Genomic DNA, 22,736 nt, shown 5'->3' with positions numbered 1-22,736 from the left:
GACACAAAGTCAGGTATCCCCATTTCTTGTATTGTGCCCACTGAAATGGGCTCCTGACGGATGACTGAGGGCACACACCTTGAACACCATTCAAAGCACATTTTTTCAGTAGTTTATTGCTGGCCTGACTTATTTTTTTTTCAGTTGATGAACAAGAGTTTTAGGGTCTGCAAGATCAGCATAACCTTATGCTTTTCTTACAAATAAATCTAAAAACTTGACAGAATTATTTTGATATCACTTGCTCAGAAAACCAATACTCTGTTTTCAAGGGATATTTAGGCCCTCTTTTTCACAGATCAGGATCATCTAATCAGGATTTCTTAAAAACAAAGACATCAGTGACTAAGGTGAAAATTAGGTGTCAAGTCCAGAAAAAGATTTGCTTTTTTTGCTTTATTTGAAGTAAGATTAAAAAATGCTGATTTTTCTGAAATTGGGAATCATTGTAAACCTTTACTTCTGAATTGCTGGTAAATACATGATACAAAGTTAGGTACTCAAAAGGTCACAGTACTGCACAGTCACTATCTCTGTGTAAATTTTTAAGACTCACAAATCACTTCTGCACTCTGTTGACCATAAAAGTCTATTTTTCAGCAGAAACTTGGGGAAGCTGTGCACAGTAAATTAGATTTGGATCAATTTAGGAATTTTTCTGTGTTCCTCATGTTCAGCAGGCACTCAGGTTGCAGGGAGTTCAATAATATCAATAAATCAGGACACTTGAAGCAGATTTAATTGCCAGAAGTGAGGTGCATTCTTAGTACCCTTGCTAAATAATAGCATATTGTCTAAATACTTTAAATTCTTTTGAATGCACTCGCTACAGATGGCATTCAGATATTTGGAAATTGGTCAGGGATTTGGCAAAGCATGAGGAATAAACAGCCTAATCCAAGGAAATACTCACAGCACAATTTGCTGATGCAATCCTTGCTTGCCCTTTGCCCCCTGAACTTTCACATTAATTCATTCAACTACTGCTGCAGCCAAACCCTCATTCAAAGGAGAGGGAATGGAAAAGGAAAAGTTTTCTGCATGAGCCCTGTGCTCCATCAGCTCAGGGGAACTCTGCAAACACCAGGGCAAGGTGAGGCAGGAGGGGATGGCTGGCAGGGCCCTGGGGAAGGGCAGGCACAGCCTCTTCCTTTTGGCTGCAATTCTCTCAGCTAATCTCATTAAAACACACCTTTGCATTGCAGCTCTGCAGTGGCTGAGCACTGGAGCAAAGCTGGGGGCTTCTATCTATGAAAAATTAAGGTTTTTTTCCAATCTGGAGCTGACAGAATAATCATTGTGGAGACACATGGAGATTCTTATCCTTGGGGCCTAAGGGCCACTGTCCCCTTGCAGTTTTTAAGGAATAGTGTGGCAAAAGTAGCTTTAATGCAGATTGACGTTACAAACGTGTCCCCCCATGGGATTTTAGTCCTGATTTTCTGTCCTTCAGCCCTCGACAGCACCTGCACACCTTGGCCTTTCACTGAATTAGTGCTCTCACACCACCACACATAAAACCAGCTCTTCTGAACCATTTGTAGACTCCTGCAGGAGATTCTTGCTGGTATTCATTTGTGTAACTTTGTTCTCACTGATATTTCTAAGAATATATAAGCAGCTTTCTATCTTCCCGAACACCCCATCCAAACAATCCCCAGATTATTCCCTGACAAACTTGTGCAGGTAGAATTGAGAGCAAGAGCTACAAAATCTCATCTTAACATTCCTCACAAGTTTTGGTTTTTTTTTTTTTTATGAGAATATGTGTTTCCCCCAACCCCTAGACTCATTTAATTACAGAAAGTCACCTTCTTTCAAAAAAAAGCCATATTTTATTGTTTGATAAGTTAACTTAGTTACCTTGGTTTGTCTTACTTCTGTAGTGCTGTGTTTAATTATTTTCATACTAACATGGCCAATTAAAAATGGCCATACTCCCTCTATTTTTAATTATTAAATGCAAGTACTCCAAAAACTGATTGAGAATGACTGAGTCAAAGTTTTGGCTATACTTTTATTTACTTCACGTACTATGAACATATACATTACATGCTACAAAAAAATAAAAAAGGACTTTAACTGTCAAGAAAGTGGATAGTGTTATAATACAATGGCACATGTTCATATTTTTCTTCAAACAGGTTTGGTTAGAATCCTTCCCCAAAACCATTAACAAAAAGGAAGTGTTTTACTCTTAAAGATGATTAGAAATATTTGCATTATTAACAAATACAATTCAAACAGATTAACAAGATTTAACCAGGTCATATATTAGTAAAAAGGCTGGGGCTTACCAAAATGAAATATATATTAAAAAACCATAGCAGCCAGTTGTACTTTTTAGTGTGATATAACGTGTAAATGCACCAGAAGAACACAGTGTAATTGAGCATTCTGCTTTCATGGTGTATTTCTAGAAATGATTATTCTAGTTCTAACACCTGCCTATGCACAAGAGACCAAAACCACAGCCAAGGAAGAGACAAAAGATTGTGACCAACATTCTGAGCGATGATTTTTTTGCACGCATCGGGGAGAAGGGAGGGAACAAATAGAAGAGGATAAACAAAGGCCACAAAAGGATTTCATCTACATGTTCATGGACATAGGTTCTACCTATTTGCCTTGAAGAGCCTGGCAAGTTGAAATGTCTATTTTGTCCAAATTCATACTCCTTTCTATCACCTATGAAACAAAATCACATTTCAGCTTAGAACTGAAGAGTGGAAAACAGTTGCATTAATGTATCAGTCAGCTAAAAAAAACTGCTTGACAAGAACTTGAGATTCTAGTGTAACAGCAGCTATTAAGACTCCTCTAGTTTCTTTATTTTGCTCTTTCAAAGTGTACAAATATTCACAATTTATACAGTCTTAACAAAACCACATCTACAAAGTTTGCAGGGTACTTGCTAGTTAATTCAATTCATGTCTTTCATATTAAAAAGGCAAGGTTTGCATAATAAAACTTCCAGAAAAATGATCTTTTGGTATATGAATTCCTGATTGGAAAGGTACAAATATATGGGCTTTCATTAACTGCAGTTGGCAAAAATACTTCAGAACAGTGTCACTCTAAGGACACACTGTTTATTATGCTTATATTTTTCTTCAGGTATTGCAAAAGAAACATATATGGGCAACTGAAAAACTCAGTATTAAGTCTGTTATTTAGAGTGCAGCTATTGAAGAAACCCCCCCAAACAGTTACAGTGAATATCAAAATCAGAGGAAAAACACAAATCAGCCTTAAAGAACCTGATGAGTTACAGAACCTAGAGTTAGTTTCGCATTTTTTTCCCCTCGAAGTAAATTTTGTACTAAACTAGAAGAGCTCCCACAATCACTGGCATGTCACCCTAACCAGAATAGCAATCCAAGGTAGAACAGAGCTGCAATTCCTTGTTTCCATTCTTACCCCACTGTCCCTGCTGTCAGTTTTTGATAATAATCCTCAGTAGTGCTCATGAGACTGGTGATGGACAAGTGTGATTAACATTAGTCCACAGAATTAATGAGTGCCCATAACCTGAACATTACTCAGACTTGCTGATGGATTAGTTTTGAAGTAAAACAACTAGTACTTAAATAGAACAGAAATATTATAATTTCCAGCATGTTACAGAGTTCTGAGGTAAAGTGTTACCAGTATTGTTGTACGGTTGGTGCCTTGCAGCAAAGGCCTTTGCAGCACGTGCAACCCATGAGCCATTGGGGTCACACGGGTCTGAAGCAACCAAACCCAACAGTTTCAGTTTGATACTATCTAGAAAAACCCTTCTGCATGGATTATACTGTAGTCAAAGTTACAAAATTTAGTTTGGTCACCAGAGTGCTGTGCTTGGAAAAGAACCCAGGGTACAGGCAAGGGAGAGTTACTTCAGTGTTTAATTTCAGTTTACAAAACTTACTAAATCCATTCTGATTTATATTAGAGAAAACCAGATAATTAGAAGAACAGACTAAAAAACAACCATCAAGCAGTGCATAATACTGCCTACTCAATGCACTGATTTTCATCATGAGCTAGGAAGCCATATTTACTCTATTATGCCTTTTGAGAATCAATCCAGAAGCACACGATTATTTTCCATTAGTTTATTAAAAATAAAATCCTCACGAATTCACTATCAAATATTTTACAGATGGGAATTAAACAAGAAGAGTCCCCAGAGTGTCTTTAAAATAAAACTAATATTTGGTTTGTCAGTTCACTGTGTTTGACACTGATTTGTACTGTAACAGTATTGTACAATATTGAAGAATTCTAGAAAAATTAAACTAGCCCTACACAATTTAATTTTATTGGAAAGCAGTGTCAATATTTTAGTATATTTAGTGAATCAAACACTGCTTTAAAGCTATGTATTAAAGTGCTATGCATGTATTTTTCAGCACTGATATGGAGGTTTACACTTCCATAAGCCTTGTATTTGTGGATAAAAGGAGATACTGTGTGTTAATAAAAATCTTAAATTAAAATCAGCTGCTATGTTTGAAGCATCAACAGTACTGAAGAAATCAATCTAGTGTCCACAAGCTTCTAGAATTCTGAGGTTGATTGGATCTGTCATTTACCATGAAAATGGTAAGGATCTGTAAATCATAAGGCTGTCCCCAACGGGCCCTGCATCAGTCTGTGCTGTGCACAGCTAACTGACCATGCAGGGCACTGCGGAGCCTTTCTAGGACAGAGAACCCAGGATGGCAAAAAACGTGGAGAGAGCTCCAGGATAAATCTGTGAAATTTCTATCAAGGTATTGAATTGTCTACGGTTGATCTTCATTGCCTGAGGAAGAAGCAACATAAGCAATGGGCCCGGAGAGAGCTATAAATGTTCTCTGAACATCTACAGCACTGCCTTCTCCAGCTGCTGCTGCTGGCAAGGTCCAGGCTGCCGTGCACGTGGACATAAGCAGGCATTACAACCTATAATCATAGCCTAGTTCTGCCACTGGACACACGAGTTATCTACTGTCGTACCCTGAATTACATGACCCTTGCTTAAGGAATGGTGGTGTTGAGTCCCAGGGGTTTGCAGGTTATCAGAATGCTTATCCAAGCAATACCGCTTGTAGCGTCGGTCCGAGCTTAGTCTTGATGGCATCTGCAATAAAAACTAGTTGAGACTGTTCCCATCTGTAAGAGCAACTGTTGAGCCACACTCAGCTGAAGTCCTCGTCAGGATTCTGTTGATCCAGCAGACGGACGTGTGTGAATGGAAAGTGACCACGTCTGCCGTTACATTCTCCTTCCCACTGACCACTCATGTTAATCTTTGTGACCTTTACCAGCTCACCGACCTGTGGGGAAAGAAATACACACATTACAAACCAGAAATGGGCAGGATGAGCTGCCACCCCTCCCTTGGTGTGCTGTCACCCACGTGCACCAGATACACATCTATAAAAAGCAGCTTTAGTTCTGACAGTGTCTGAGACACCAGCCTGCCCCCAATGCCATTCACTCCAACAAAGTATATAAAGAAATGTATCTAGATCAGGTGAGAACTACCTGAACTGAAGAGCCAGCAATCCAAAACCAATCTTTCCAAGTGCTCTTGGGACCTACCATCAGGTGCTATCCTGATAAATGTGCCTTGCTGGGCTGACAGAAGCCTGCACGCCGCTGGGACTCCATCCAGAGCCTCATGAAGCAAGGAAGGCTTGCACCTGGACCAAGTGGACACTAATCTGCAAGCTCAACTGCTCCTTAGTTTTGAAATTCCACTTTTCAATTTGTGGAAAGTGAAGGATCTCTCTCTCTCTCTCTTCACAGATTATAAGAAGTGTATAAGAACTGTTGTAAAGCTGCTCTGTTCTTGCTCTGGGCATCCACACTCAGCCACTACCAAAGGCAAAGCCAGATGGCATTGCAGTCTTTCCCAGCATGGATTTCTCAGAGAAATAAATCCCACTGAATCACGGAATTGTTTAGGTTGGAAAAGATCTTCAGGGTCACCGAGTCCAACCATTAACTCAGCACTGCCAAGTCCAGCACTCATGGGAACAGTAAAGACAACTGATGCCTTCTCCTGCTTGCCCAGGAATACATCTCCTATTCTAATCTCCACCCTAACACTGCCAGCACCAAATCCAAAGGCATCATCTGTCATCCCCCTGTGACACGGGGACAAACTGCACAGCAGGCACTTCTCAGGGCTGTGCAGGTAGTTCAAATCAGGACACAAGTCTAGGTCTGATCAGTCCCCAACTCTGTTTCATATTTAAGGGTACTTTAATTAAGTGGCACTTACACAACCTGAGGAAACACAATTTATATTGTAAAGACACTCAGTGGAGAGTTAATGAATGACCACTGAAAAGCTGTCTACCCATTTCTACCCCTCTGCAGAATTTTATCAATAATCTGATTTATGAGTAACGTACAACGGTTTTTAGAGTTCTTCCCACATCACAGATGGAGGATGCTTTTGGGATAGATAGACTCTATTTTCTTTCACTAATACTGTAAATAAACTCTGAAGGTGTGGCGAAAGGACTCGCTGCATTTCATCCAGAAATTCAGTGAATATAGTTATAGTTTACACAGATGCTCATCACTGTGTTCCAAATCCATCCAAAACACAACCTCATTATTTGCACTTTCTAGGCAGCCAACAAAGAACAAGGAAAACAATTTCAGATGTTACCAATCTCCATTAACTTTACAGGTTTTAATCACTTGAAATCTTTTGCCAGAACAGCTTTTAACAGTTCATAAATTCAATCCCTTTCATGGACATTTAATTAAGCTTCCCATACCTCTCATGATTACTTATCTGGTAATGAGAGGCCCATTGGGATTCTTGCTGTAGCTTTATTTTTGCCTTTTGTAGTCATTAGTATAGACATTTTAATGAATCATATTTTGAAGAAAATCCTCTTATGTATTAGCTACAGGCAAAAAGGAAGCCTTCTTCCAGTTCTGAATGCAAGCTTCAGCTCTTTAGGAATTTAATCATGCAGTTTGTATAATTTTGCTACTGCTAATAACCACTGGGGGGTTGTACCAACAAAAATACTCCGCTGACCGAAACAATACATCAGCTATAATTTAACAAGGATAAATTCAATGTGACAATACTAGAAGTGGAAAATCTGATTTCCTAATCACAGCCATGACCAGAACAATGTCCCAGATAACTTCAGACTGCTTCAGACCTGGGTATAATCTACAGACCAGCCTTCACCAGAACAGTGTTTAACCTCCAACCCACTGGGAAGGGAAAAACACGACTTACACTTAACTTTGCTGTCTTAAGACTGTTGGCCTCTGTTCTGCTATCACACCCTAATTAGTGTTCATTAGGGTTTATCTTGGATGCCTTAAAATAAACTCACCTGCAAAAGGTGGGTTCAACAGAGCAATGACACTGAGGTACACTATGGGATGCTTGTGAAACTCCTTGCTCCCTGAGCATCCTGTAGCTGGTTTTTGGTTTCCAGGGCTGTTTCAGGGTCACTGCAGCCAAGGGACACTCAATTATGAATTCCCCTTACTATACAGAGCTACACTTGAAAGCTGCTTTTCAGTAATTGTTAACTGAGGACAGACTTCTGAGATCAAATATTCCTCTTTTTTTGCCAGTAATTTCATTTAGCAGACACACTGTTTTTATTCCCATTTCGTTTCTATATATAAACCTTCTAATTCGTTCTTACATATCTATCTGTATATATTTACATCTGTCAAAGCAGGACTAACTTTAAGCAAGCATGGACAATTTCACAAATGCTACCTAAATAAAATGGTACCATTAGACCCTGAGTAACTGAAAGATCTTTCTAGATCTGCTTCAAACTTCTGCCTAGCAAGCTATAGTTCAACCACTCTCCTGAAGACAATATAGAGAACCTTTCCAAAAATTGGTTATTATTACAAGTGCTGAAGTGTTAAAAGCTTTAGGCTAGGAGTGGATGTTGTCTCTGAATTCTCCTCGCTTTCAGCATTGATTTAGGGCAACGTTAGTCCATAGTGCATCATCCCACCAAGCACAGCACCTCAGGAACAACACTGTACCCTGCTAGAAAGCCAGGTTTGTCTCAGTCTTCATCAGAAGTTTTAAAACTAAATATACCCCATATGCTTCAAAGCAAAACTGAAGGTTCAAGTGAAGACTTCTGTATGCTGTGGTTTTATTCCAAGTACTCCTCTTTGGTGAGGTCAAGGTGGCAGAGTTCTGCTACTGTTACAAAGAAAAAAAATAAATCCATCGATCTCAGAGTCATTCACCAGATAGATCTTCCCTTTTCCTCATCTAGTTTATCTTAAAATAGACTGAATACTCCTTGCATAGGTCCAGTTACATGCAAAATAAATGTTAACTTCTCCTGCTGAATCTTTTTTCCATAATAGAGCACAGACTTTATTAGAACATCACCTGTTCTGATCGTCCTTTCCTGAACTCTTCAAAAGCATGTCAGGCTTAAAATAACAGAACAGCACAGATATTCTGTTTGCAGTTTGGGCAAAGACTGTTTGATGTTAAGAATCTATTTTTCTAAGAGAAACAGTGGGATCCACCCCCTCCCATGAATATTGCCAGATTTAAGGATAAGATTTTTCATTTGGAAAGAATCCCACTTGCTTATTTATAAAGAGGTCTGGGCAAAAATGGTCTGCTAAGATTTACATAATGCTCTCTACTAAGTTATCTAAGAAAGAGATCTCTAAATAAACAGAGAAGGAACACCATGAAGTGAAAGGGAACGTGGAGAAAGGAGACAACAAGAAACAGCACTTTGATAGACAGGATGAAGAAAAACTTGGGAGAAAATGAAGCGCATATTGCTTTTTTTCCTGTACAGACATTGAAAGCAACTCAGTAACATTGTGATTGGAAGTGATAAAAGCTGCAAAGCTTTGAAGGCCACTAGAAGCAGTGATAAATGGCTACTTTTTAAAACAAAATGTTTGTAATATTACATAGAGAATGAAGAACCACCACTGCTATTGCATTTCTTAAATGGAGAGCAAGACAAGGATCTAACACCCTAACCAAGAAGGCCAGGGTGTCAAATGATAAATAGAAGTTGTTTTATGAGGCCCACAAAGGCCATTTCTGGAGACCAGAAATCTCCTGTGGTCACACAGCCAAGCTGAGCTGACACTTCTCAGCTGTTCCTCCCAAACACTTCAGCTCCTCAGCCTTTCCCATCAGTTTGTAAAAGACTCTAGAGGTGTAAGGTAGATCAGAAAAGAGAGGTGTTACCCACAAAACTGCTCTTCCTACAGCACAGCCCTCTTGCCAGATCATGTGAGTTGTGGTGAAGAGGATTGAACTAACCTCAGATCAGCCCTGGCACCCACAAGCTGTTCTCCAGCGTGGACAGTGTTTCCTTTCACTCTAAGTTGCTTATGGCCTGGATTAGCAGCATTTCCTCACTCTCCCTATTTCACTCCATGCTCCCAAATCCTGCACTGGGCAGCAGTGTGGGGTTCTTTAGTGGAATAAAGTGTGAAGTTAAAGCTTAAGAGAATGCAAAATTTAGAAAGAAAACCAAAAGGTTTTGCTAAATATGCCACAACAGTATCCAGAGGCTGAAAACCAATCTAACATCTGGTAATTACAACAGCCTGCATTCAGGAATATTCCCAAGCTCCAGGAGATAACTGGGTGGAAAGGGTGAGAAAAAGAGGGAAAGAGACAGCATTTTAACCTTTATGAGAGTTTGAAGGGTAAAAATCCTCACATTTCCTCAAAATCTGGTGAGTTTACATAAATTTCTCTACCTGCTTCTCATCCCAAAGACATTCAGACCTATAACAGAATGTGTTGCAACTCAGAGTATATTTACTGCCTATAACTCTCAGAGTATATTTACTACCTACATGGGAAAGATTTCACATCTGCCTGGCTGTACATCAGTTATCAATCTGCAGCATGTGCTGCATCTCCCAGCTCTGCACCAGACACACACCTACACTGAATCAGATCACTGCCAGATCACTGAAGTCCTGGAGTGCCTTTTGTGCTATGCACAATTACACAAAGTATTTGAGAGTGGAGAGGAGATGCTCTGACTCAGCACAGAAACTGTTTTTTTCCCAAGTACTTAAAATGTTATATAAACAGGAAGTCAATTAGGTATCAGGAAATTCCAGAGCCTCTAGCTCAAAGAAAGCCTAGATTAAAGGATACAATTTACATATCCTAAGGCAAAGGTCTGCCACAGGGAATACCTTAGTCTCAATTTCCTCAAATGTAACTTGGGGGAGAACTATCTGATGTGGAAAGATAGAGCACTCCAGCCACCTTTTTAAGAGGAAAAACGACAAATCAAAAAGGGCCTGTGCAATTGCTTGATCCTGTCAGGAAGTGAATCAACCTGGGGAAAACTCAGTGCTTTACTACAAACCCTGCTCCATCAATCACTGCTTTATACCAGACCTAAAAAACTGTGGTGTAAATTATAAAATGCTCCTGCCTCAAACCTAAACCCATCTGTGAGGTGATGTTACAATTAAATTCTATGTGTGATCATCATCTCAGTCCAGATACTTTCCAAGTGTACCAATGTTTCCACTGATTGCTTTAAAACTGCTGACACATTGGGGAGAAAAAATACCCAACACAACACAAACCAACAAACAACCCAGCACACCTTGTATAGATTGTGGTGAGGCACACAACAGCAAACACAGGTTCAGACACACAATTTATGAGCTGCTCCCTCTCCCTCCCCCCAAAATAAACATTTCAGAACTGAAAACATGGATGGGGAAACACTTATGTTAGTGATGATTGACAACAGACACAATACTGGTTCAGTAACCTAATAATAATCAACAATAATCTAATTTACAAGTGACTCAAGTCACTCATTTTATCCATAACTTATTAATCATGACATAAAACCAGTATTACAAAGCTTTTCCCTTTCTCATTCCTCCAAAACTACCACATGAGCGAAAGGGAAATCCCTTGAACAGATCTCTTCCTTCTAAGTTTTGCCCATTATGTACCTCCAAAGCCAAGGCTGTCTTGTCGTAGGCATTAGGGACTCGCTTCTGGATAACCCGGGCATAAATAGGGCCATTCTGAAGGTTAGGGAGCGGAGTGTTGATGCTGGGCTGGGCATAGGGCCCTGGCTCCGGCCCACCCAGTGGTTGTGGGTGGGAACTATCCTGGTTACCTCCAATCAGAGTGGGGACTGAAGCAGAGGAAGGTCTATACTTCTCGACGTAAGGAACGGGTATCATTCCCCTCTTCCCTTCGCTGTCTTCTGCGTTCCACCACTGCTCTTCAGGCTTATCCCGGATTCTCAGTATGTCTCCTTTCTTAAAGGGGAGGTCTTCCTCATCATTGCCATTAAAGTCAAAGAGAGCTCGCACATACTCGGCCTCCTCCTGCCTGAGGATAACCCCGCTATTCTGCCTCGAGCGCGAAACGGGTTCTATCAAGGTTGTAGTGTCCAAATAGTGTATTTTGTAGAATTCCAGTAAAGATGGCAAAGAATCAAACTCTTGGTCACCTATTCGAAATCTGGTGGGATTCGACCCTGAAAAGAGAAGGCAACATGTCAAAGAGAGCATTGAAACTATAAATCAAACATTTGTGAAGAAAAATACATTTAAACAGAAGTATTTCAACACTGAATTTGATCACTTTGACATCATATTCAGCTTTTCTGAGCATTTTCAATCAAAGGCAGCACTATCATAATAATGAGTACAGTTTTTTTTAAAAAATATTTTGGCAAGGAAGGAAAAGATAAATTCTTTGGCATCGCCAAACTTCCCGAATCATGATAAAAATATCTTTGTTTCTTTCAGTATTATATGGACCCATCAGATGAAAATGTTCAGTACATCAGGGTTTCTCAGGAGCCTATACAATTTTCCTGTTTTATACTCTAAATATAGGCAGTAAATTTTGGTCCCATTTCAAGGAAATTATTTTTTTAACTCTCTTCTGCTGTTCAGATCTATTTCCAAAGAACAACACTGCAATAATGATTATTTACCTGTTGTAACATCTTGGGTTAAAGGCATGGACACTACAGAAAACTGCTTTGCACATCAGCATACAAGTGATGTCAATGAGCAAATAGTTATTTTTCATTTTGATACAAGGTACCAGTAAAGAGAATTATTCCATTCTATGCAATGCAAAGCAAAACATATATTTTCATAAATCAGGTATGACTCAGCCTTTTAATCTCAAATCTTGCAGCTTCTTTGCCACGTTTGTCAGATGGAGCCTAAGCTATAAATCCAAACCTCAAATACACTGGAATACAGATGATGTTCACATCCAAGCCATTACAAGCATCACTACAAGTGCAGAATATCCATTTCCAATCTGTGTGCTGTGCTTTTTTTTTTTTTTTTTTTTTCATTTTATGTACTTCAGGCTCAGCTGGAGAAAAACACACACATGATGTTCTATTTCCACCATGCCCCATGCCATCAGTTATGGGAAGAACTGGGGAAGGCTGGGGGAAGGGAGTGCAGATGAAAAGATTTATATTTTAATGAGTAACTCTTTTAGCAAGAAAGAGATGCTTACTTTGCAAGTCTGTTTTCTCTGCAGGGAATATCTAACAGTCCCAAGCCTTAGCTCTGGAGTACAAAGCTAGCAGAATCTTTCAAGCTGTCAGTGATCCAAAACTCCCTGCAAAGTAGCACTGTCAGCATGGAAAGCTAATGTTACAACAAGTTCTTTCAGGAGAGCAGAAAGGGGTTCTAACAGAGAAAAGGGCAGATTCAATAAGACCAACACCCGAGAAATGAGTTCTGAAGTATCCTGAAGGAACAGGAGCATTAGTGGAGCTGGTTAAAGGAAATTTGAAGGAGCAGAACTAAGTCATTGGCAAATGCACGTTTGCATGCTTTAACAGCCCTGAAAGGCTCTCTAAAGAAATGAATATAAACACAGTGAGCCAAAACCCAAAAGCAATGGCCTTGAAAAACTGAAAAAAAAAAAAAAAAAAAAACCACAAACTGGCATCACCAGAGATAAAGGAAGTTAATGTAATTATCAGTGAGAAAGGCTAACCCAGCATGGGAAGAGAATTAAGAGTCCATCATATTCTCCCAAAGTGTAGTGCTGAGAGGATGCAAAACCCCCTCAACTTTTGTTGCTGAGATGCAACTTACAGCTCTAGACTTGGCCAGAACCCTGGAATTTCATCCCAGTGGCATTGTCAGCTCTGTGGCTCACAGGACATGAATTCTGGCTGGACAGGCAGCATGCCTACACTTCAGAACAGCTCAGTGTAAAACAGGATCTGGGAATGCTGCACTTCCACTAGAGCTACAAGTGGGAAACATATCAGGTCTCAGACCAACCTGGTGACAGAAACACGTGCAAATATCCAGCACTACTTTAGCTGTGAACCTTTAAGGATCAAGGCTTGACATCTGAGTAAAAAGAAAAAGTCATGAGAACTTTAAGAGCAGGGCAGCAAAGCTCTTTGCAACCATGTGGAGACTGAGTCTCAGGGAAGTTCACTGACATGGACCTTATTTCACATGACAGAAACAGAGAGCCTAAAACACCAATTTACCTCAGTGAAACCTGCGACAGGCTGACTCAGCCAGGGGGCTGAGCTCTGTCTCAGCAATGTGGGATTCACAGAAAAATCGTCACAGGTCACAGGGAATGAGCAGTTCATCAGGGCATTCATCAGCCTGGTCAATCTTCAATCTTCACCAGGATGAACAAGGCATTTTGGAGTGTCTTTTTTTTTCCTTTGGAACAAGTTCACCCTCTTGAATTAATGCACAACAGCCTGAGGGACCTGCCAAGTGTACCTGAATACAAGCTGGACTTCAAGAAGAAAAGTCCTCTGGAACATTATGTACAGAGAAGGAGTGACAAATCACTGTACTGTATCCTGGAAAATCAGATCCTAAGAGGTGTTTTGCACAGCTGAACAACAGCCAGAGGACACAGACCCTTCAAATTCTGGGATCAGAAAGATCAATGCACTCCTTGAAAGGGACAGAGAAAAAAGCATCAGAAAGGAGAGATGTCACCCTCCTGAAGACCACACTGCCAGAAAACCACGTGCACTTCTGATGCTTTTCTTTAAAAAAAAAATGCAAGGCAGGTACAGAAGAGCTAGAACAAGAAATCTACAAACTTAATCTAAATTAATCACCAATTAATACAAAGGCAGCAATCTCACAACTGTCTGGAGAACTATGTTTTAAATATTGCCCAGATCCTGGGGAATTAGGGCTATAAACCACCCAATATTCTGCTGATTGGCAGGTGGTAAAACAACAGAGCAACTTCTCACTTTCTCAGACATCTCAGGGGGTTTGCATTTCTCTCTTCAATCCAATTGTTAGTGTTAATAGAGAATTTTCTCTTTATTCCCAAGCTTTGTAAAACCTTTCCTTCACAGAAATACAGGTCTTTATTTTTGCATCCAGTTTTATTCTGTAAGGGTGGCTCCCTTTCCCAATTCAGGATGTGTTTAGGGCCACAAAAGCTGTTCTTATCACACAGGGCACCAGTAGGACACCCCAGTGATGTAAACCACTTCCTCCTGGAGCATATGGGGACTGGGCTCTGGAGGCACCACATTCCAGCCCTTGTGCTTCCCCCACCCCCAAGGGGACACCTTTTTTCCTTGTTCTCAAGTACCTTCCTACTCATGCTGAGCAGAACAAATAAATCCCATGAACACCCTATAAAAACATAAAACTCTATTGAGTGGAAGAGCTCTGAGCACACCAGGAAAACATTCAGTCAGGAGTTAGACTCATTTCTGGCCATTACAGTCATCATTTACAGATCAGAGAATAACAGCAGATGTCCAATACAGGCACTTTCAGAAGTTGCAACTAGTTTGCATTTAAATATATTTTGATTTCAATATAAAAATGAAAATAAAACCAGAACCCAAGCATCAGAGTTAAACCACTCTGCTCACACATGCCTAAAGCCACTTCATCCAGGGCTGAGTGTGGGTATCATTCTGAAAGGATTCTACGATTCCAGGAAGTTCAGTCACAATGGAAGTGATTTAGAAGCATTCCATTCAGAATCATGTTCTTAAAACTCACAAATGCGAAAACATCCATTTCTGCATTTTATCTGCCATATTTGCCTACTTCAGACAGACAAATTTAATGACATTAAGGCTTCTGTGTTTATAATGCTGCACTCTCAACAGAGAGCATTTCTATCTTTAGGTATTTCAGGCATTTTTTAGTGCATATCACACATTTTTACCCAAACCCCCATGTCACATTGCAAACACATGATATATTTAATATTTCCTCTGCTGTCCATCACCATGCTAATGCCTGCATGGAGCACTTTGTCGTGTTTGGGATTTCTTTAACCATAACTCTGATGCTTCATCACAAATGATCCATTTCCATTGAAAACAGAATGTTTTTCTTTCCCATAATTCAGTGATTTATCCTATTTTTTCAACATCCTTAAAAAACATTCCAGGAAGACATTAAAAGTTTTGTTCAACTCTTTTTTTCTTTGTTATGCTAAAAAATCACCTGCAAAAAGTTAGACACTGCAGCATCAGTCAAAAGGTCAATTTAACAAAGAGTTTGCAAGTTTACTTTATACTTCAGAAATCAAAGAAAGTATCATGCTTCTGTGACACTGTGATTTTTAGGGAAGCCAAAGCTCCTCATCTCATTCATTCTATGCTGAGGCTCCCCTATCCCTGAGAGCAGCCAGGAATTTCACAGACACAGAGCCCAACAAAAATCAACCCAAGAACCCAACCTGGAATATTTAAATTTCCCAGAGAGACCTGCACATTTGCCAAACAATAAATTGTTAAAAAAATTGTACCATACTAAAATATAATGGTTTTGTTTTCCCCAATGTTTTAGCTTGGCCACAATAAACAAGCAGGACAATTTGCAAACATTTAACTCTTTTTACTGCATTAGCTTCCCTACCCAAACACAGAATCATCTAATGTTTTCACCTCCCTTCCACTGCAGAACAACCTCCCACTTATTTCCTTCTGAAACAGCACCTTAATTACACTTGAAGTATAATTCAATATATACCTCCCCAGCACCTTCTTTGGTTGGAATGTGAAGACAGCAGTATCAGCGTGGAGGCATAATTTAATTAAAATTACTAAAATCTGCGTGGGAGTGTCTGTAGTGCAGGAGTGATGCATCACCCCTCCCCAGAACATCCAGGGGACAAATAAAAAAGAGACCAACCAAAACATAATTATACTTTTCCAGATATATTAAGCCTACTGTGCCACCAGCTTACACAGCTACTCTTTTAAAACAGAAGAGAATTACAAGGTACTTCATGATTTTAACCAAAGCCAGCCCACAGAATGCCACAAAATGTTACTGAGCTTAGGATGTAACACAAGAAAAAAGTCAGGATGGCTGTACTGAAGTGATGCCACTGTTTTTCCAGAGATGAGTTGCTTCCCAAAAAACAACTGCCCAGAAGTGACAGACACTCATGACCCAGTGTTTTTTACTGTCTTGAAAAATCCCATTAGGTTGGATTCACAACAAAGCATGCTGGTGACTGACTCTGCTCTACACAACCCCAGCCATCCTTGTCAGCAATTACAGCACCAAACCTGTGCACACACATGGAACAACAGGAACCCACCACATTCTGATCCCCCACAGCAGCAATAAATTCCACTTCCAGCTGAATTCAGCCACCTTTAACTTCTGCCTGTGGAGCTCTGTAACCTGAGTGCACTGTGCAGCTCCAGGAGGTTCCTGGGATAAACAGGATCAGTTTAGACTTTCCCCATTTTTCCAATCTGAAATGCTTCCCTGTATGACAGTGCAAACCTACTGGCACTAATTTTGTTTTCTCTCAGATTATCTCCTTAGTCAATCACTCTGTGCAGAGACTGAAAAATAAAACAAGTCTTGTTACATCTTTCCACCACTGGTCTCCTATTCCACCCACAGACCTACACCACGGTGTCTCTGTCTACTTTCTGCCAAATAAGTTCACCAAATCCCTTATTACACAGGTTTACTATCATTAAAAACTACCTAGTGGCTCCTTGCAGAGATGCCAATCACACATCCACATCATTTTGCAAGGATTAATATCCAAACTCGAGCAGTTCCAGCACCAACTTCCCTAATTCCCACAGGAGGGACACCAGTGCCTTTGGACTGCACGTTCTGACACATCCAAGAGTTCTGCACTGTTGGGGTTTACTTGGACTAAACAGCAAAAATTCTGCTTCTCACAGAGCTTCTCCCTCTGGCACAAGCAGCACCTTCTGCACTTTCAGTGTTACACTTAAACGTGTTGTTTTCATTTTTACATGTTCAGTTGATGAGAAATGATATCAAACTTCTCCTTTCAAGGGGAAAGGAACTGAACTTTACATCTGATTTCAAGAAACCATTGCCTTTACATCCTGAAGAGTTCCCACCACTCGAACTCGAACTCAGCCTCCCTGATAACGCAAAACTGCCTTGTCAGAAGTCAGACTTTGGGGATGACACTTCCACACAACCACCGTCCGGCCGAGATGACACGGAAAATCTATGAATTATCGCTAAGGGGGCTAGGAAAACAAAGAGGTGCGAGGCTGGAGCCGCGGGCTGCCCAAGTCCAGGACGCTGAATTTCATGTGGCACAGGACGGCAGGTGCGGACAGTGGGCTCTGCTCGGGCAGCGGCCCCAGCTCCGGAACACGGCTTAATTCCACCACAAAGCGCTCCACGCCTGCGAACACCGCCCGGGCGCCCGGCGGAGCCGCCCCGGCTGCCCTGCCCGGGGCTGCGGGCACCGCCAGCCCTGGGGGTCACTCACCCGGGGCCCCGGGGCCCTCGCCGCCGGCCCGCCGGGCTCCCGCCGGCCCCAGGCTGTTGACGATGTAGTGCGAGACGCGGGAGCTCTCGGACACCGACAGCACGAAGTCGCCGGGGATGGTGCCCGAGTCGCGCACCAGGAAGGTGCCGTGGCGCTGCCCCTGCAGCAGCGATACGGCCTCAGCGCGGCTCAGCCGCCCCCAGTACCAGCTCGCCCGGTCCTCGGAGTCGAACTGCCCGGCCATGGGGGCCGCGCTCCTCCCCCGCCCGCGGCCGCCGCCGCCCGCGGAGCCGCTCAAAATGGCGGCCCGGCCCTGACCTCACCTACCGGACGTGACCGCACGCGGGGAGGCGTGACGTCATCTCCCCGCGCGGGCGGGGCGGGGGGGTCGGTGTGAGGGCGGGCTGTGAGGGGGAGGCGCAAACAGCGCGTGAATCCCGGCATCGGTGGGGCTGGGAAACACCGCGGCAATCACCGAGACCGACCGGGACCGGACACCGCCTCGTTAACCAGACCAGAGTGCCGCGTCCGGTCCTTTCTTGAACACCTCCAAGCGCGGTGACTCCGCCACATCCCTGGGCAGCCCGTTCCAATGTCTGATGGCCTTTTCTGGGAAGAAATTCCTCCTGATGTCCAGCCTTAACCTCCCCTGACCCAGCTTGAGGCCATTTCCCCTCGTCCTGTCCCTTGTTCCCTGGGAGCAGAGCCTGACCCCCACCTGGTTCCCACCTCCTTTCCAGCAGTTGTGGAGAGCCAGAAGGTTCCCCCCTCTTTTCTCCAGGCTCAGCTCTTCTGGCTCCCTCAGCCTCTCCTGGTGCTCCGGATCCTCCCCCAGCTCTGTTCCCTTCTCTGGTCGTGCTTCAGCCCCTCGATGTCCTTCCTGGATTGAGGGGACACAGTGCTCGAATGTGGCCTTACCAGTGCCAGCACAGGGGGACAAGCCCTTCCCTGGCCCTGCTGCCACACCATTCCTTGCCTGAGGAGGCTATAAGGATGGGGAAGGATCTGGAGAGAAAACCTTATGAGAACGGACTGGGTCACTTGGTTTGCTCAGCCTGCAGAAGACTGAGGTCAGACCTCGTTGTGGTCTTCAACATCCTTCTGAGGGGCAGCACCAACCTCTGCTCTGTGACAGGGACAGGACTCAAGGGAAGAGCAGGAGCTGTGTCAGGGGAGGGTTAAGTTGGATATTAGGAAAAGGGTCTTCCCCAGAGGGTGCTGGGCACTGCCCAGGCTCCCCAGGGAATGGGCACGGCCCCGAGGCTGCCAGAGCTCCGGGAGTGTTTGGACAATGCTCTCAGGGGTGCACAGGGTGGGATTGTTGGGGTGTCTGTGCAGGGCCAGAGGTTGGCCTGGGTGATCCTTGTGGGTCCCTTCCAGTTCTGTTGTGTATATTTTCATCTGTACATTAAAGGCTGCAGCTCACTGTGTTTTCCTTCAGGGCAATGCCAGCAGCTTCTGTCCTCATCCTCCCTGCCAGCCACATTTTCCCACCCCACAGCTGTGCCAGCACAGCTGCTTTTCATGGGACTACATTAATTGGGCCAAGGAGCTGTTCTGGGTTAAAAATAGCCCTGCAAAATAAAAAGTTTTGTTTTATTCAGGGCAGTTCACTGGCTGCATTACCACAGAGGTCTGCAACAGGGAAGAGCTTAAGTTCCGCGGGTGCCACAGAGGAACCGTGTGTGTGGGCATGCACAAATTAAAGAGTCCTATTTGTGAAAACAAAACAAAGCAATATTTACCACTTTTAGACTCTTCTCCAAGATCTCTTAAATGCCAGAGTAATATCTGTCAATGTGTGTAGAATTCTGCTCCAGCTCTGCTCAGTTCTGTGAGCATTTTTTCCAGAAAGGAATGTGCTTTTTCAACTGTGTGGTCTCCCTGTGGCAGCACTTGCATAAACAATGTTAGAGCACAGCTGTCCCTGACTGTGAGGGTGCTGTGCTGCTCCCTGCATCCAATATCCTGCTTTTTTGCAGGGCCCTGTAGCTGTCTCCTGCATGGGACTCTGGCATTGTGTCAGGTTACCAGGGATTGTACTAACCTCCACAATATCCCAGTGAGAAAATATTCTGCCTTACAGGTGGGGAGCCTGTGGTTCATCAAATCCAGAAGAAAACACCAGGTGCTTGATTTCAGCCTCACAAATGAACATCCTTCCTCTGCTGATGGTGTTCTCTCTCCAGATGGACTGGAGCTAGGAGTGAGCACTAATCCATTTGGAAGCCAGTCCCGGTGTCTGTGGTGATGTGTGGGGTTTGCTGGCCAGCTGCAGGAATAGCACACACACTTCCATGGGTTTTTCACAGGTTTGAAAAGCTGCAGATCCTTGTTGAGAGCCCAGGACGGCAGGAGAGTTAAATCATATCCGCAGGAACAGGTGTCCTTTCTGTTCAGTGTTCACAGAGCTCAAACAAACAAATCAGCCAACACTCTTTTAGGGCAAAATTCACCATTTTTCTGATTCCTGCCAGACCACTGCAAAAAAAAGTCTCATTTTTTAAGGATGCTCAGTGTGTTATTTTTTTCCCCTTCCTTCCCGGTCCCCATCTCCCGTTTTCAGCCGATCCCAAAACTGCGGGAATTGGTGTTTTCCATCAGATTTTAGTTTTGGATTTCGCTCACGTTGGGAATCTTGTTGCACGAGCTCTCTCTGGTGGTCAAAGCCGAGAAACCAATAACGCTCCTGCCCTAAATCGCTCCCGTGGGTGTTTTAATGCTGGAATGATTTCAGAGGATCTTGGAATAGTTTGGATGGGAAGGGACCTCGCAGATCATCCAGGTCCGACCCCGAGCCGTGGACAGGGACACCTTCCACTAGGGCAGGTTGTTGAGAGCTCCATCCAACCTGGCCTTGATCACTTCCAGGTTATCCACAGCTTCTCTTCTACAGTCACCTTCTCACCTTCGTTACTTGTAAAAGCCTTTCCTTAGCATTTCTGATAATGACTGGTAGCTTTTCCCAAATTTCTTTTTCCTCCCCTATTTAAACTCTGCATCCCTCAGTAGTTTATTACCCTCTCAGGGCCCTTCTGCCCAAACCTGCTCCCTACAAGTTTGAAACCAATTAACATTTTAAGAATTCAGGTAATTGTTCACAGGTGGAGGGATTGCAGAGAGGAATGTGAAAGAAAAACAAAGCTCTGGGACACTGCCTCAGAAGAATAAAACTAAATCAGCTTGAAATGCTGAAGAATTCACTGTTAATTACAAGATCCTGAAAGGAATAACAAAATACTATGAAAACATTTTATTCACTCACCTGGCAGTAAAAAGCCCCACTGGTACCCAGGTTTGGTTTCTCTCTCCTGACCAGTTGACCAGAGATTGTTTTTTCCTAAGAAGCTCTAAAATTTTGGCTAAGTGTCTCAAGCCACAGTCAATCAGTAGAAAGTTTCTTGCTGAGTGCAATGAGTGAATCTTGAAAAGGTGCCAAGTATGGAGGGCTGTAGTACAGCAATGTTCTGCCTGAGGTGACATCCAAGGGATGTTAAAATCAGGAAACACCTGGGCCAGCCCAGGGTTCATCTGCACTCTGCTGACAGCAGTGCAAGGTGACCTGGTGTCACATAACCCTGTCCCAACTGCTCCTTGAAGGGTTTGGCTTTGTCAGGCTGGTCTAGATCACATGGCAATACTGTGTCCTACTTAGAAAACTAAAACTAAAGAAGTTCCATCTCTTGGTTTCTTTTCCCTGTGACCTGAAGAAACAGCATTTCTTCCACAGAAATGTTTCCTCTTGCAATTAGTTCAGGCTCAGCTGCTTGCAGGAGGTGCCTGTGTCCTGTTTATTCCTTTTCTTCACCTCATGTGGCCTGGAACCTGGCTTCACACCTGGCTTGGAAGTGTCACCTGTGCCAGAAGTTCCTGCCAGGTGCTGCTGTGGGATGGCAGTGCCAAATGTAGCACTTTTGGTGAACAGTGACATGAGCCATTTTGCCACGACCTCTTTGTGAAGATTTGAGAATAAATAATCTTGGAGTGAGTGATGGGTAGAACGATCTCTTGATCTTGCTGGATTTTGTGTAAGGGGAGGAGCCTTGATGCTGCCAGCTGGGAAATGTCTTTGTGACAAAGTCTGAATTTTCCTGGGAAGTGCCATCAATTCAGAGGGAAAGTTATGTGTCCCAGGGGATGGACTGGAGGGGGTTTATTTGTAACATGTGCAGAAATGAGGCATGGAGCAGCCTGAGCTGGAGGGAAGGGTCCTGCAGCTGGAGAATAGGAATTCTTAGTGCTGTGATGATAACACACAATGACACTGGGATGTGGCTGTGTAGCCTGGCAGCTGTGGTGTGAAATAATGATGCCAAGGCAGGAGCAACTCCTCAGCTAGAACAGGGCTCTGGTCTGCTGTGTGTGAGTGAACGGAGCTGATTAGGGTCATTAGGGGAATTAATGTCTCATGGGGACTGGTGGAAGCATGTGGCTTATTTAGGCCAAGAAGAGGCAAGGCTGCTCTCCTGGAACAACCTGAACATCTTGGGACAAGGGGACAAAGAGAATAACTGAGCCTCAGAACAATGGGATGCAACACTGTGGAGAACTGCGAGCTGAGAGTTAAGTTTGATTTTATCAGAGGTGTAACATTCCACTAATATGGACGGGAAAATTGAACATTAGAGTTCAGATAGCTTAAAAAAAAACATTTTTTTGGGGAAGTATTTAAGTTCTGTGTTTGTCCACACTCCATGTGCCTTTCCCCCGGGGCCGGGGGTACGCGGGGACACGGCGGGGCCGCCCTCCGGCCGGTCTCTGTGGCCGTTCTCCACCTTCAGCCCCTGGGCCCTGAACCGGCTCCGTCCGGCCCGGGACGTGCCGGGCTTGGGGTGCGCTGGATTCGCGTTGTGCTTGGCTCCGGGGCAGCGCTGGGTCTCTGGGGTGCACTGGTTTCACGTTGGGTCTCGGGGGTGCGTTGGACTGGGGATGCACCGCGCTCAGGGGTTCCGCTGGCTCTCGGGGTTCGCTCGGT

At 43.3% G+C, this 22,736-nt stretch overlaps 1 protein-coding gene across 7 annotated transcripts; it reads right to left on the bottom strand.

Moving 5' to 3' along the window:
• Positions 1–1,997: 1,997 nt before the first annotated feature.
• On the bottom strand, positions 1,998–18,068 carry CRK (CRK proto-oncogene, adaptor protein). 7 transcript variants are annotated; one of them, XR_008440119.1, is made up of 5 exons: positions 17,762–18,068; positions 10,972–11,507; positions 8,026–8,188; positions 7,347–7,467; positions 5,269–5,306 (listed from the first exon to the last, which is right to left on the bottom strand). XR_008440119.1 is itself a non-coding variant. In XM_053995458.1 (4 exons), exons 1-4 carry the CDS (start codon positions 18,003–18,005, stop codon positions 5,169–5,171), a joined length of 1,023 nt encoding a protein of 340 aa, XP_053851433.1. In that variant the 5' UTR covers positions 18,006–18,068; the 3' UTR covers positions 1,998–5,168. The 7 variants fall into 7 exon arrangements, 6 of the variants coding, with proteins under 6 accessions (XP_053851433.1, XP_053851435.1, XP_053851438.1 ...); XM_053995458.1 differs by lacking the exon at positions 7,347–7,467 and having other exon boundaries at positions 1,998–5,306; positions 8,084–8,188; XM_053995459.1 differs by lacking the exon at positions 7,347–7,467 and having other exon boundaries at positions 5,268–5,306.
• Positions 18,069–22,736: the final 4,668 nt, after the last annotated feature.

This window comes from Vidua macroura, chromosome 20 (assembly GCF_024509145.1).
Source record: "Vidua macroura isolate BioBank_ID:100142 chromosome 20, ASM2450914v1, whole genome shotgun sequence".
NCBI lineage: Eukaryota > Metazoa > Chordata > Aves > Passeriformes > Viduidae > Vidua > Vidua macroura.
This window is presented reverse-complemented; position numbering and strand designations above follow the sequence as displayed.

Excerpts from the sequence above, each read along its gene's own strand:
- CRK (XM_053995458.1), bottom strand. The coding sequence starts at position 18,005 with ATGGCCGGGCAGTTCGACTCCGAGGACCGGGCGAGCTGGTACTGGGGG. Across the intron at positions 11,508-17,761 it reads CGAGGGCCCCGGGGCCCCGG|GGTCGAATCCCACCAGATTT; the intron begins GTGAGTGACCCC and ends TTCTCTTTTCAG. Across the intron at positions 5,307-8,083 it reads TTTGCTTTGAAGCATATGGG|GTCGGTGAGCTGGTAAAGGT; the intron begins GTATATTTAGTT and ends CTTTCCCCACAG.